This window comes from Mytilus edulis, chromosome 7 (genome assembly GCF_963676685.1).
Source record: "Mytilus edulis chromosome 7, xbMytEdul2.2, whole genome shotgun sequence".
Lineage (NCBI taxonomy): Eukaryota > Metazoa > Mollusca > Bivalvia > Mytilida > Mytilidae > Mytilus > Mytilus edulis.
In genome coordinates this window covers 32,146,837-32,159,391 of record NC_092350.1, presented here as the reverse complement: position 1 = coordinate 32,159,391, position 12,555 = coordinate 32,146,837, and the positions used below count along the sequence as shown (strand labels likewise).

Sequence of the window (12,555 nt, the reverse complement as noted above, 5' to 3'; positions counted from 1 at the left end):
TACTAATTTCCAAATTGTACACAAGAAACTAAAATTAAAATAATACAAGACTAACAAAGGCCAGAGGCTCCTGACTTGGGACAGGCGCAAAAATGCGGCGGGGTTAAACATGTTTGTGAGATCTCAACCTGCCTTCCCCTATACCTCTAGCCAATGTAGAAAAGTAAAGGCATAACAATACGCACATTAAAAGTCAGTTCAAGAGAAGTCGGAAAGAACAATTGTACAATTATATGATGAAACCCCGAGAAACGAACTTAGCTTTTCTGAATAAAATATGTAGAAACTTTCATTTTGTTACTGTTTTTTACAAATTATATTTTGCGTAAATTATAATGATGCAACACAATATCGCGAATAGGGAAACTACGGAAGCCGGTTAGTGTCAGGGTAGAGTTTTATTTTTAAGTCGTTAAACGACTTAGCTAACTTGTTTAAACGACTTAGCTAAGTTGTTATAACGACTTAGCATATTTATCTTGTTATAACAACTTAGCTAACTTGTTTTAACGACTTAGCTAAATTGTTTAAACAACTCAGCTAAGTTGTTATAACGACTTAGCATATTTATCTTGTTATAACAACTAAGCTAACTTGTTTTAACGACTTAGCTTACTTGTTTAAACAACTTAGCTAAGTTGTTATAACGACTTAGCATATTTATCTTGTTATAACAACTAAGCTAACTTGTTTTAACGACTTAGCTTACTTGTTTAAACAATTTAGCTAAGTTGTTATAACCACTTAGCATATTTATCTTGTTATAACAACTTAGCTAACTTGTTTTAACGACTTAGGTTACTTGTTTAAACAACTAAGCTAACTCGTTAAAACGACTTAACTCACTTGTTTAAACAACTTAGCTAACTTTTTATAACGACTTAGCTAATTTAACTCGTTATAACAACTTAGCTTACTCGTTATAACGAATTAGCTTAGTCGTTTAAACAACTCACCTATCTCGTTTCGTTATAACGAGTTAAATTAGCTAAGTCGTTATAACAAGTAAGCTAAGTTGTTTAAACAAGTTAGCTAAGTCGTTTTAGTTTCTTGTGTATATTTCGAAGTTCAATATGACGTCCATTATCAATGAACTAGTATACATTTTTGTTAAGGGGCTAGCCGATGCACGCCTTCGGATGCAGGAGTTTTGCTGCATCGGAGACTCATTGGTGACCTTCGGCTGTTGTCTGCTCTTTTGTCGGATTCTTGTCTCTTTGACACATTCCACATTTCCATTCTCAATTTTATTTTTTATCTAAACTCTTTTACCTTTACCGATGATATATTGAAATATCTGTTTTACTTCACATGGGTGGATTATGGATAAAAAAATTTTTTAGTTCACCTTCTGAATTTTAACTGCCGTGTCATCGACAATAATCGGTGAATTTTCTTTGTCTACGGGACGGTTAATTCACTGCTATAGTAGTTTTTAAATGAAAAAAAGTCGTTAAAGACCGTTAAGTCATATTACAAATTTCAAAATGTAACTTTCTTTGGTGTAACTTTATTATATTTTCATTTTAGATCAAAGATAATGATAATGTTTAATAAATCATATTTTCCTTAAGAAAACACGCTTGTCGGTATTACAGTGCATTTTATTTGATGGAAATTTAATTTTGAAAGAATTAATTTTCATAACAACAAAAATATGATAAGTCAAAATACAACATACTTTTGCGTTAAAAGACTGCTGATTATGTGCAATATTGTATTAAATTAATAAACCTATGGATATTGATCTTGAAATATTAAATTCCTCGTAAAATCAGTTTCAATGCTTTATTGTTATAAAAATTGTAATTTTGTTATAGAATTTCATTGAACGACCCCATCAATAGGGTTTAATTACTGGATGTTGCCAAATGTTTTGTTTATGGTTAGCAGTATTTAAATATACATAAATGAAACAATATTTCGATTAGTTACAGATTTTCAGCGTTCGATGTCAATCATCATTTGAAACATCCAGAGGTAGGTCACATTATTTAAGACTATTATACTTATTTCATTATTACTAAGTTTCAATTTTACATTTAACATCTTTCGCTTTTGGAACAGATGTTATATAATAAGCATGATAAGTAAGCCATACCACTTTTTTCAGAGGCGGAATTATTTTTGGGGGGTTGATTATATACATGTAGGGAATCTCTGAAGCATGACCGGATCGGATCCCCTCTATGACAGTCAGTGGGTCTCCACTTGTGAAAAAAACTGGAAATGCCACGTTTTTTTTTTAGTTTTTTTCCAATAAAATATAAAGAAAACAGGAAAGAAGAATACTCTTTATGCAAATAGAGTGCTGATCTATAAGGAATTATGGATTTAGATATATACGAATTATCTTCTTGTTGGAGTAAATGATTATTTACTTCAAATAATTAGAAGTCCAAGTGGATTTCCAGTGTGAGTCTTATCATTGAATTGGACTTGCAGGAGGACCATCTAAACTATAGCCGCGTGTACATATAGATTTAAAAATTATTCAGCCGTAAGTCTCCTTTGAATTTTTTCGTATTTTGTCATATTAGGGCCTTTTAAAAGCTATATATACGGTATGGGTTTTGTTTATTGTTGAAGGTCGTGTTGTGACCTATAATTTTGTTCATCCTCGTTCGTTATTCTGAGTCATAGGTTTCTCGTTGGCATGCGCAATCATATCACATCTGATTTTTATATAGAGAGGTTAATTATGCCTTTGAGCATCACGAATACTGCAAAGAGAAGGTATTTTTTTTATCCACCTGAGAATTTGGTTGTGAATAGACCAAGATTTCCCACTCTGAGAGCACTGAATTAAAATTTGAGAAAGAAATTGCAATTGCATAGGAATTTATAAATTCCATTTCCATAAATAAATATACAATGCTACACTCATTTATCATAATAAATCACGTTTGCAATTTACAGCCAATATATATATTGCTATCATATTGACCGTGCAAGGGCTGTTTAGCCAGTCAAGGTTGTTAAAAACTTCCATTTGTTGTTTTTTCCATGATTGTGAATCTAGATTCATCTGTATATAGGATGTCACTATGTCGTTGTTTCTGACCTTGGGAACTTTGAGTAACTTTTATTCTTAGATTAATAACCAATTCAACCATCTCTATTATTTTTTTTAAATTAGTCTTTAAATTTAATACAGAGCATGGAATTCATTGTATCCAATGGTGCAAGCATAAATTTCTATAAAGATACGATAGTCTTGCTATCGTATCGAGACATCTTCATTTCATGTTGTTAAGAACGCAGTTACAACCAAGGGGATTACTTTCGTCAATGGTATGACCTTATTAGTAAAATTCATCTCGATTTTCGTGATTCAGTCACAGAAAAGACTGTCTTAGTTGGAAAACATGTAGAGGCAACATAGAAAAGAATATATTTTGGTCATCAAGTATTTTTTGACAGAAAATTATCGCCGCAATACAGCCTTTTGTATTGAAGTGGTGTTAAGCAAACTCCCAATCAATCAAAATTTAAACATATCAAATGATATTTCGAATTTTGAATGTGTCAAACAATATTTCGCAGCACACAGTTCTCATTCATTTTTTTTTTATAAGAAAACAAAAGGACAAGATCAAGTTCATATTCCTATAGTATACGTATTTTTTGTTTGTATTATTTGTTTTCCGTCTCGTTACTTGATTAATTGTTGTTTGTATATAACGTTCAGTGACAACTATTTCGTCAATATTGAAGACGACTATCCCATTGACTATGTAATAGTACGTTGTTATCAGTCTTTCCTGTTGTTTGTTTAAAAAAAAACCACACTCAATTTATTAAATTCAAAATTCCTATCTGACCTTTGTTTGAGATATCACAACATCAATACCGTTTATATCAAGCGGTTCATATCAATGGGTCTAAATAGAGATACTTCAACTTTGCCATGGGATGGGTTATTTAAAGTCCAATTATTGAATGACCAAATTAAACTTGAGACATTAAGCTCAGACAGTAGTCACAGTACGCATGAGGCGTATTCCAGGAGTGACCTTCAATAGGTTCACTAGGTAGCCTTGAAGGCGTATTCCAGGAGTGACCTTCAACAGGTTCACTAGGTAGGCTTGAAACCCAAAATAGTTGGCAACAACAACTAAGGTGTTTAAGATCGTCAAAGCCTAAAAAGAGTAATGAAAATATCCTCCAGGGTCAACATTCATTGTCTGTAGTATTATTAAAAAAATAATCGTTTAATTCATTCCAGTTCATGAATCAAGCGGGCAGATTTTTTTTCTCGGGAATTGCTAGCCAAACGGTAGCAGTACCGTACTTGAAAAGTGGTACTAACGCTAAAATGAATTTGAAATTTTGCATAAAAAAATATCCAATTCCTCAAGCGATCATGGTTTGCATAGTCAGTTTTTGGCAGATAAGTTATGATCAGTTTGTCTATCTTCTTGTAGCTCCTGATGTTTAGAACGCTTTATATTTTTATGTATCTACTTCTTAAGAGTTCCCAAAGGTTAATATATCTAACATTTGAGTCAGATTGATTTTAAGTGCTCAAAATCTGAAGCCATTTCGACCTCATAAAAAATCTAGGACATCATGCTTTTAGACTTAATATTTTTAGTTTTTATTTATGACTTGAATTAAAGAAATAAACTTTACAAAATTTGATACTTGTCTTATTCATTAAAAAGTGGAAGTTTTTTTTAGTAGGTAGATATTTCAGTTTTTACGACTCCCGTACTTTGACATGAACGTTACAATGTTTAAACACGGTTTATTAATTAATTTAATTAAGGAACAAAATGATATATCATTATATACATTTTATGTACAAATATAAGAAATTTAAATTCAAACACTTCAATAAAATTAAATAGAAAATATCAAAGAATTCAATAAAACATGTAATTGAAGAAAACATGTCGGAACAAAACGTCTCGCTTCACGAATTTCAACGGATATTACATGTACCTCTTTTTTGTATTGAACATTGATGTTTTTTTTACTAATCCATGTTAAATGATATTAAGGAGTGAAAAGTCACCTTTTTTAAGTAAGTCTAATTTTATGTTTAATCCTGTTAGTTTAAGTTATTACCTATTACATATATCTGTTAATTGATATCTTTTGTGCAATATACATTTTGGAGATGCATAGAAAGTTAATACGATCAATTACTTTACTGTCATCACAGTTTATCTATACTGGACACCGAGAAAATGCATGGTAAGAATTTACATATTTTACAAATATTTTTGTAATTTTTTAAATAAAAATAAACGTCTTTATTATATTATTGGCAGAATTAATCAACATTTATTTGACTTGTATCATCATTTTGATCGGAGTTTGAGATAACGCTTTTTGAAAATTGCAGAAAAGTATAAGGAAATAGTAAGAAAAATGGAGAATTATTGAAACTAACTACTGTACTGACATTGTCGTCAAATGAAGCCGTATTTTTTTCTTCTTTCTCTCTTTAACGTTCTGTTCTTGTGTGGGAGTAATTTAGTACTGGTTATGTACGTGTCTTCGTTTTGGAAAAATCACACGTAAAAATAAGTGCAAACTATACAACGCGACTGCAGTAATTTTGAGATAAAGCTGAAAAAAGATGGTTTAACAACTAACGAAAATATACATCTTATACACCTCTTCTGAATGATTCAATGGTTGTGTCACTCAATAGTTGTTGCGGCAGTCCATTTCATATTCTGATGGTCTCTGAGGAAAACGACTAACGACATGATTGGGTCTTTTCATAAGAAATCACTCTTCGTATACCATCTTGCTCTTGGTGTGAATAACCCATTCTTATTTAAAAGCGGAAATTGCCTCCTCGTCGAAGTCTTTTGACCATCACGTAATTAGAGATCTATGTTTCAATAGATTGGTCAATGACTAATTTTGTAGATGGTATGGGAAAACAAGTACGTGTTAAGCATGATGATTTTTACTGTGTGCTCTTTTTCGGATCACTATCAGTTTCAATCTAGTACATCTAGCATTGATGATACCGTGTTCCATAGATTGAAGCTTGTTTATGTTGTCCTGAGTTGCCGAATCCCAGATGGCAATTTACTTTTCCATGGAGTGTTTTCCGAGCGCATGATAGTATAGGACTTAAGTGTTACTAGGACTGTTTTTATGATTATTTGAAGAGCATTTATGGTGGAATAACTTTTTTTGAGATATTATCAATTTGTTTGATAACGGCCTGTGTATTTAGTCAATTTCCTCAAGGTTATGGTCGTGTATTTTGTAGTTTGTTTTTCATAGATTCTGTTTTGTTGTTACTCTGTAGACTAGACTTTTTAGGGTTGGAGTTTCTACACAATGGAGACCTACTTGATTTCTTTCAACTTTGTTAAGAACGAAGGGTTACATCAAAACGAAGTAATTGCCATTTTCATAACGTTAAAGCTGATATAAGAAATTATGATATCTATAAAAACCCAATATGAAAATGTTTTTGTTTTTGTCTGTTAAAATCTTAAATACATTTAATTCAACTTCAACAAACCAATGTCTTGTTTACTATGAAACGTATACATTGTAATTGAAATGTCTGTATAATTGTATGATTTAAACAAAATATTACGTAGGTTTTCTGTGTTGCTAAATAAAATATCTTGAAGCTACAGACTTTAACGAGATTTAAATTTTGAAAGTTAAATTCCAAGTTTAAATGTTTATTTTATTTCAACTGCCATTTTTCATGTGAACTTTTGTCTCTTAGACTTTTACCAGTAACAGTACCATGTAATCAATCATGACATTTTGCAGTCCATATGTAAAACAAACTAGTCTTAATGTAACACATGCATCTATTGTATATTCTATAACTTAAACACTTAATTGAAAGAGTAAGATTAGAGGGAATTGGTATGTGATAGTGAAAAGGGATGAAATTAACAAAACTAATCATCGTCAAAAGAAGTGATGCATATAATCTAACTGCTTGTTAGAAAGAAGACTGAATGTGGGAAAGGTATGAACAAATCTGACGACCAACCACTTAATCCTCGCAGAGGAGCCAGTAGTTCAGAAATAGTCGTTGGTTCATGTCTTTCATATTTGTTTTTCGTTTATTGTTTTGTTATAAATCAGGCTGTTAGTTTTCTCACTTAAATTGTTTAACATTTTTCATATCGTTTTTTTTTATATCCGACTTTACGGTATGGGTTTTTCTTATTATTAAGGGGTGGCCTATAATTGCTTACTTCTACTTTAATTCCACTTATGTGGATAGTTACATGTTATTGGGAATCATGCCACATCTCTTCAATTTAATATACACGACACGAACGCATCATGAGAGTTGTTTCATCATTGATTCTTCAAGCTTGCGAGAACGGGGTACATTTACAATATGGACGCAATATGTAGGGTCTAGTTTGGCCCGATAATGGTCAAATGGTTCAAATAACTTGATATCTAAATCAAACGGCATTGCTACATTTTATCCAAATTCACAAAACATCAGGGAATATACCTAATTGTAGTCATAAACTGAAAATTAAACTGTACATTTAAACAGCATGTCCTTGAGTATACATGCTGAAATTTAAATTAAGTCAATTAAAAGGATGAAAAACAGAGTTTTCATATTTACATCTGAACTATCATGTAGGGTCCAATTAAAAAAAAAACGGAAATAAGATACCACTAAAATAAATAACAATGTCCCTTCTGTAAGGAAACCATAAATAAGTTTGAATTACTAATACTTAAATGAGTGACATAGAAATTAATCAAATTGTAAATAGGATAGACTGAATCTTTATAAATAAATAAACTTATATTTATACTAGTTTGAAAAGGATTTAATCTTCTATAAAAGAATCTTTAGATAGTCAAATTCAGATGTATTAATTTTCACATAAACTGCACATGAAAAAAACAGTTTAATGATATTTATGTCGGTCGACACGCAAATACATTAAAATCTTATTCTAATCATGATGTTGACATATCAGTTTGGAGGAGCATGCTTTGTTCAGGTTAAAAACCCGCAAAATACTTCAATATGAAAATTATAAATTATGCGAAACTGAATGGAGAAATTAAATATTCTCCCTACGTGTATTAATTTTAAAGGGAAATTTGCTACTGGAAGACATCCTGATTTGTACAATTACAGTGCGATGATGCAATTCCTTTGCTCGTTTTATTCATGGAAGGATTATTTACAGACTCTCGCATTCTATAATGTTATACAAATGTCTAACATACATTTCGGCTAATATGATCTTTCTATACAATTGTTTGACATACATTTCGACTTGTCTGAACTATCTATACAAAAGTTTATCATACATTTCGACCTGTTTGAACTATCAATACAAAAGTTTAACATACATTTCGACTTGTATGAACTATCTATACAAAAGTTTAATATACATTTCGACTTGCACGAACTCTATATACAATTGTTTGACATACATTTCGACTTGTTTGAACTCTTGGTACACATATTTGACATTTATTTCGACTTATCTCAACTCTTAACTTGAATTAACTCTTTATCCAAATAGTATAAACTCTTATGAGCTGTACTTTTTATGTGTTTTTTTCCTAAAGGCAGGCAAAATTCCCTTTCCCTTTTATTGTTCACAAATAGATTAAACCAGCGTATTGTTGTCTCAAAGTGTTTGTAATATTGCCCGCTGGGCATTTGACATATCAATTGTTACTAAGGTCAATGTCAATTTTATATTATTTTAGTTTATAGATGTACTGTATAAATTGTTTAAATACTTTTATGATGGCATATAGACTCCGTCCTCTATCATGTTTGTAAATTAACTATTAACTATAAAATTATGTGTACAACATTTGTTTTGATATGTTGTTAGATGATTTTGGGTCATTACACTTTTTTTAATTACAAGTCTATTGTCTAGATTAAGATATGATCGGTCTGTAAATGTTTTTTTTATCATATTATCCTTATTTGAATAGAAATCCTTATTCTTCTTTTCATAGCACGATCCATTATCCATCATTTAATTGTACATCTAATATTTTATCTCTGCAAAAAGCATCTATTTCTATAGAATATCGGTGTCAGACCATACATTAGAGTCACACTCCAAAACATGCTTATACTCGAAACTATGTATCAAAATACATAAACACGACTTTTAATGACTGAAATGGGGATTGTATTATAACATTTAAATAAAACTTAGTAAATAGATGCAATAAAAAGATAAACCACATAAAACTCAATTTCATTTTAGTTTATTTGTTTAATTCTTTTGTTGAAATAGGTAGCAAGAATGCACAAGAAATTAAACTGTAAAAACTGGATATTTTCCAACTGTAACCAAATCCCATTAAAAACCAGATATTGTCAAAAGCTGACTAGAGGTCAATAATAAACAACAGACCATGGAAGAACTGGCTATTTCATCCCTCGGACGTAGACCTACGTATTTAGAAGAAAAAGAGCATACTTTCTTTAGCCACAAGTCACCTACTATCTTATCAATAACAGGGAATTCATTGAAGGTAAGTCAAATAAGACAGTTCTACTCGTTTTTATGAAGATATTGGCAGGTTAAAGAGTCTAAAACCCCTAAGACTAGAAAAAATGAGGTGGACATAGTAAAAATGTTGCTATGATATATATGTACCATCTGAAACTATCTAAATTATGAGAAAAATTACAATAATTTTAACAATTTCAATAGCAAAACCATAACCTATAATCTTGTCTTTTAGAACTAAATAGTCACTTATTTTGTATTCGAGGTCAAACTGTCATGAACGGATACACAAGGCGAAGTTCCGAAAGCACCCGTATATTTACACCCATACAATTTATCTGGGAATATTTTATTAAGTCTTTTTGGTCTCTAGTGGATAGTTGTCTGATTGGCAATTCATTTCAATGTCTCATGTTCTGTAATAAACTTTGCCACAAAGGATCATATGCAGGACTTGAGTTTAGAGGGTGTGAGCCTTATCATTTTTCTGAGCGACCATTTTTGTTCCCTTCTTAAGGGGCGTTATGTTTTCGGTCTGTGCGTCCGTTCTTTCGTCCATCTGTTCGTCCGTCTGTCCCGCTTCAGGATAATGTTCTTGGTTAAATTTTTTGGCCAAGATAGTTTTGGATGAAGTTGAAGTCCAATCAACTTGAAACTTAGTACACATGTTCTTAATGATATGTATGGTCTTTCTTATCTAATGCCAAATTAAACACGGAGCATAGGCTCAAACTGAACAGTAATCTATAAAGGGCCCCAAAATAACTATAGTGTAAAACAATTCAAACAGGAAAACCAAGTATATATTTCATAGCTCATTTGTTGTCATTTGAAGTTAATATATTTCTAATGATTTATGACAAAAGAAAAAGATTTAAATTTTCCAAAATTAAAATATATATTGATAATTTGCCAAAATTTCATAGTATCAAATGCAGGTGATTTAATGTGAAGAGGTCGGCATATTTCCCTTTATCTGGGTGTAACCATCAAATATGTATAAATTTCCTTCTTTGTTTTCTTAACATATAACCTATGCAACTTAGCTTTATTGCAAAACTTAATTATTGGGCGAAATGATAAAGTCAGCATAGTTACCCAGTTTTCTTCTTATTAAACTTGTATCTGCAGGTTAAAAACTTTTTTCACATGTTTTGCAAAAAGGTTCAATTGAAGTTTAGCAAAGTGGAAATATTTTCAAAATGATAAAATTGAGAAAGGAAATGGGGAATGTGTCAAAGCGACAACAACCCGACCATAGAGCAGACAACAGCCGAAGGCCACCAATGCGTCTTCAATGTAGCGAGAAACTTCCGCACCCGTAGGTGTCCTTCAGCTGTCCCCTTAAAAAATATGTTTACTAGTACAGTGATAATTGACGATAATAGTGAGTTGGTTTACGATGTTTACATTAGGGGGGGGGGAACAAACCAAACAAAAAGTGCACTGGTAACCGAGATGTTCTTGCGTGTGTTCACACTCATTCGAATGCTTGATCAATAGGTTCATAAATAAGTTGATAATTTTTTTTTTAGGAAATCATGCATACGTGTATGAGAAATCTTATTAACACTCCTGTTTTGCGAAGCAATGGAAAATATATTAGATTATGGGATTTTCGAACACAAGTGAAAGAATATGCATAATTTAAAGAAAACGAAAATTTATACTGTTTCGGTTCATCTTTGGCTTTCAAATATTCGACTTTAAGCGTTCCTGGTGAAGCATAATCTTTTATAAAAATTTGATAACTCTTAAGTTTATAAATGTTGATTTGTTTTCACATTTCATACTAAGGTACAACTTAATCATGCAAATATACCTTTGACGTGTTTGAATTTTTAAATTTTGCTCTTCTTTTATCTTCCTTAAGGGTTATTAACATGTTCCTGCATTTTTAAACACCCATGCTTCTCAATACGATAATCTTGACTAGCTACAATGAAGTATTTATTTTTCTGGTAATTGGCAGACAATTCGAATTGTTAGAGAGTCCGAGTTGCATTATACAATGAAATACGTACGTGCGCGTGATGTAGCGTTGCTTCATAAGAACTCTCAAAAAAGATTTGTAATAAACTCACAGAATTTCATTATTTGTTCACACTTATTTAGGAATTCTTGAGATCAAACAGAGTTAAGAAATGACAGTGTTAATTTTTAAAGTAAATGACGTGTCAAAGTTAGATAAAAGACTATTTTTTTTATATCAATTTGTGCTGTAAAAGCTTCATGAACTTTTTACCTTCAACCACGATCCTAAAATCTTGTCATAAGCTGTATTTATTGGAACGTTCTTCTATTCTTGTATTTCCACATGAATCATGCTGAATGTGTGGTTTTCCATATTAGTCCTTGTCTCATTCAATGTAAGGTTTTCCCTGAGATAAAAACATCGTTTTCTTCAACCGGTCATTTTACTGGGTTAGTGATATAACTTCGGCAACTGTCTTGAACTGTACGGTTATTCTTTATACAAAGTCTATGTTTTATATATGTTACTGGCATTTTCTAAATTTAGGCATTTTGTAAAATGCCTGAAAACTTTAGGCATGTTGTAAAATGCCTGCAAGATTCAGTCATTATACATAATGACTGAAAACTTTAGGCAAGATTCAGTCATTATACATAATGACTAAATTTTCTAGGCGTTTCACAAAATGCCTGGAAAAATTGAAAGGCATTTTACAAAATGCCTGAAATTATTTTATAGAATAAAATCTTAAGAAAACAATTGAAAGCTTTAAACACCAGAGCTGTTTTATTTGTGATAATTTTCTCTACTTCATATGTTTCAATTTACTGTTTTGGATCTATATTTTCTAAAAATATGATTGTGAATTTTGTTATATTGACAGAGCAATTTGTTTTGTTTTGGCATATTGACAAAATAATCATAAGTTCACTGTTGGTATCTGAAATACAGAATGAGTAGGTACTACGTACATAACGTAGTTTCACTAAAAAGAACATATCATAAGGCATAAAACACTTCCAATCTGCTTTTTGGAGAACAAATTAGTTCTACCAAACCATTAGTTATGTTCTTTGTAAGATATTGTGTTTTTGTCAACTTTTGTCATGC

General features: G+C 31.1%; 1 protein-coding gene across 2 annotated transcripts in view; it reads left to right on the top strand.

Moving 5' to 3' along the window:
- Window positions 1–4,921: 4,921 nt before the first annotated feature.
- The window catches only part of LOC139482637 (uncharacterized), a 63,791-nt gene continuing 56,157 nt past the window's right edge, over window positions 4,922–12,555 (top strand). Inside the window, exons 1-2 of one of the 2 annotated variants that reach the window (XM_071266570.1) lie at window positions 4,922–5,029; window positions 9,252–9,492. In XM_071266570.1, the coding sequence (XP_071122671.1) occupies window positions 9,373–9,492 (120 nt within the window). In that variant the 5' untranslated portion in view covers window positions 4,922–5,029; window positions 9,252–9,372. Of the gene's footprint in view, window positions 5,203–9,251; window positions 9,493–12,555 lie in introns of both variants that reach the window. The other variant, XM_071266571.1, reaches the window with a different exon arrangement.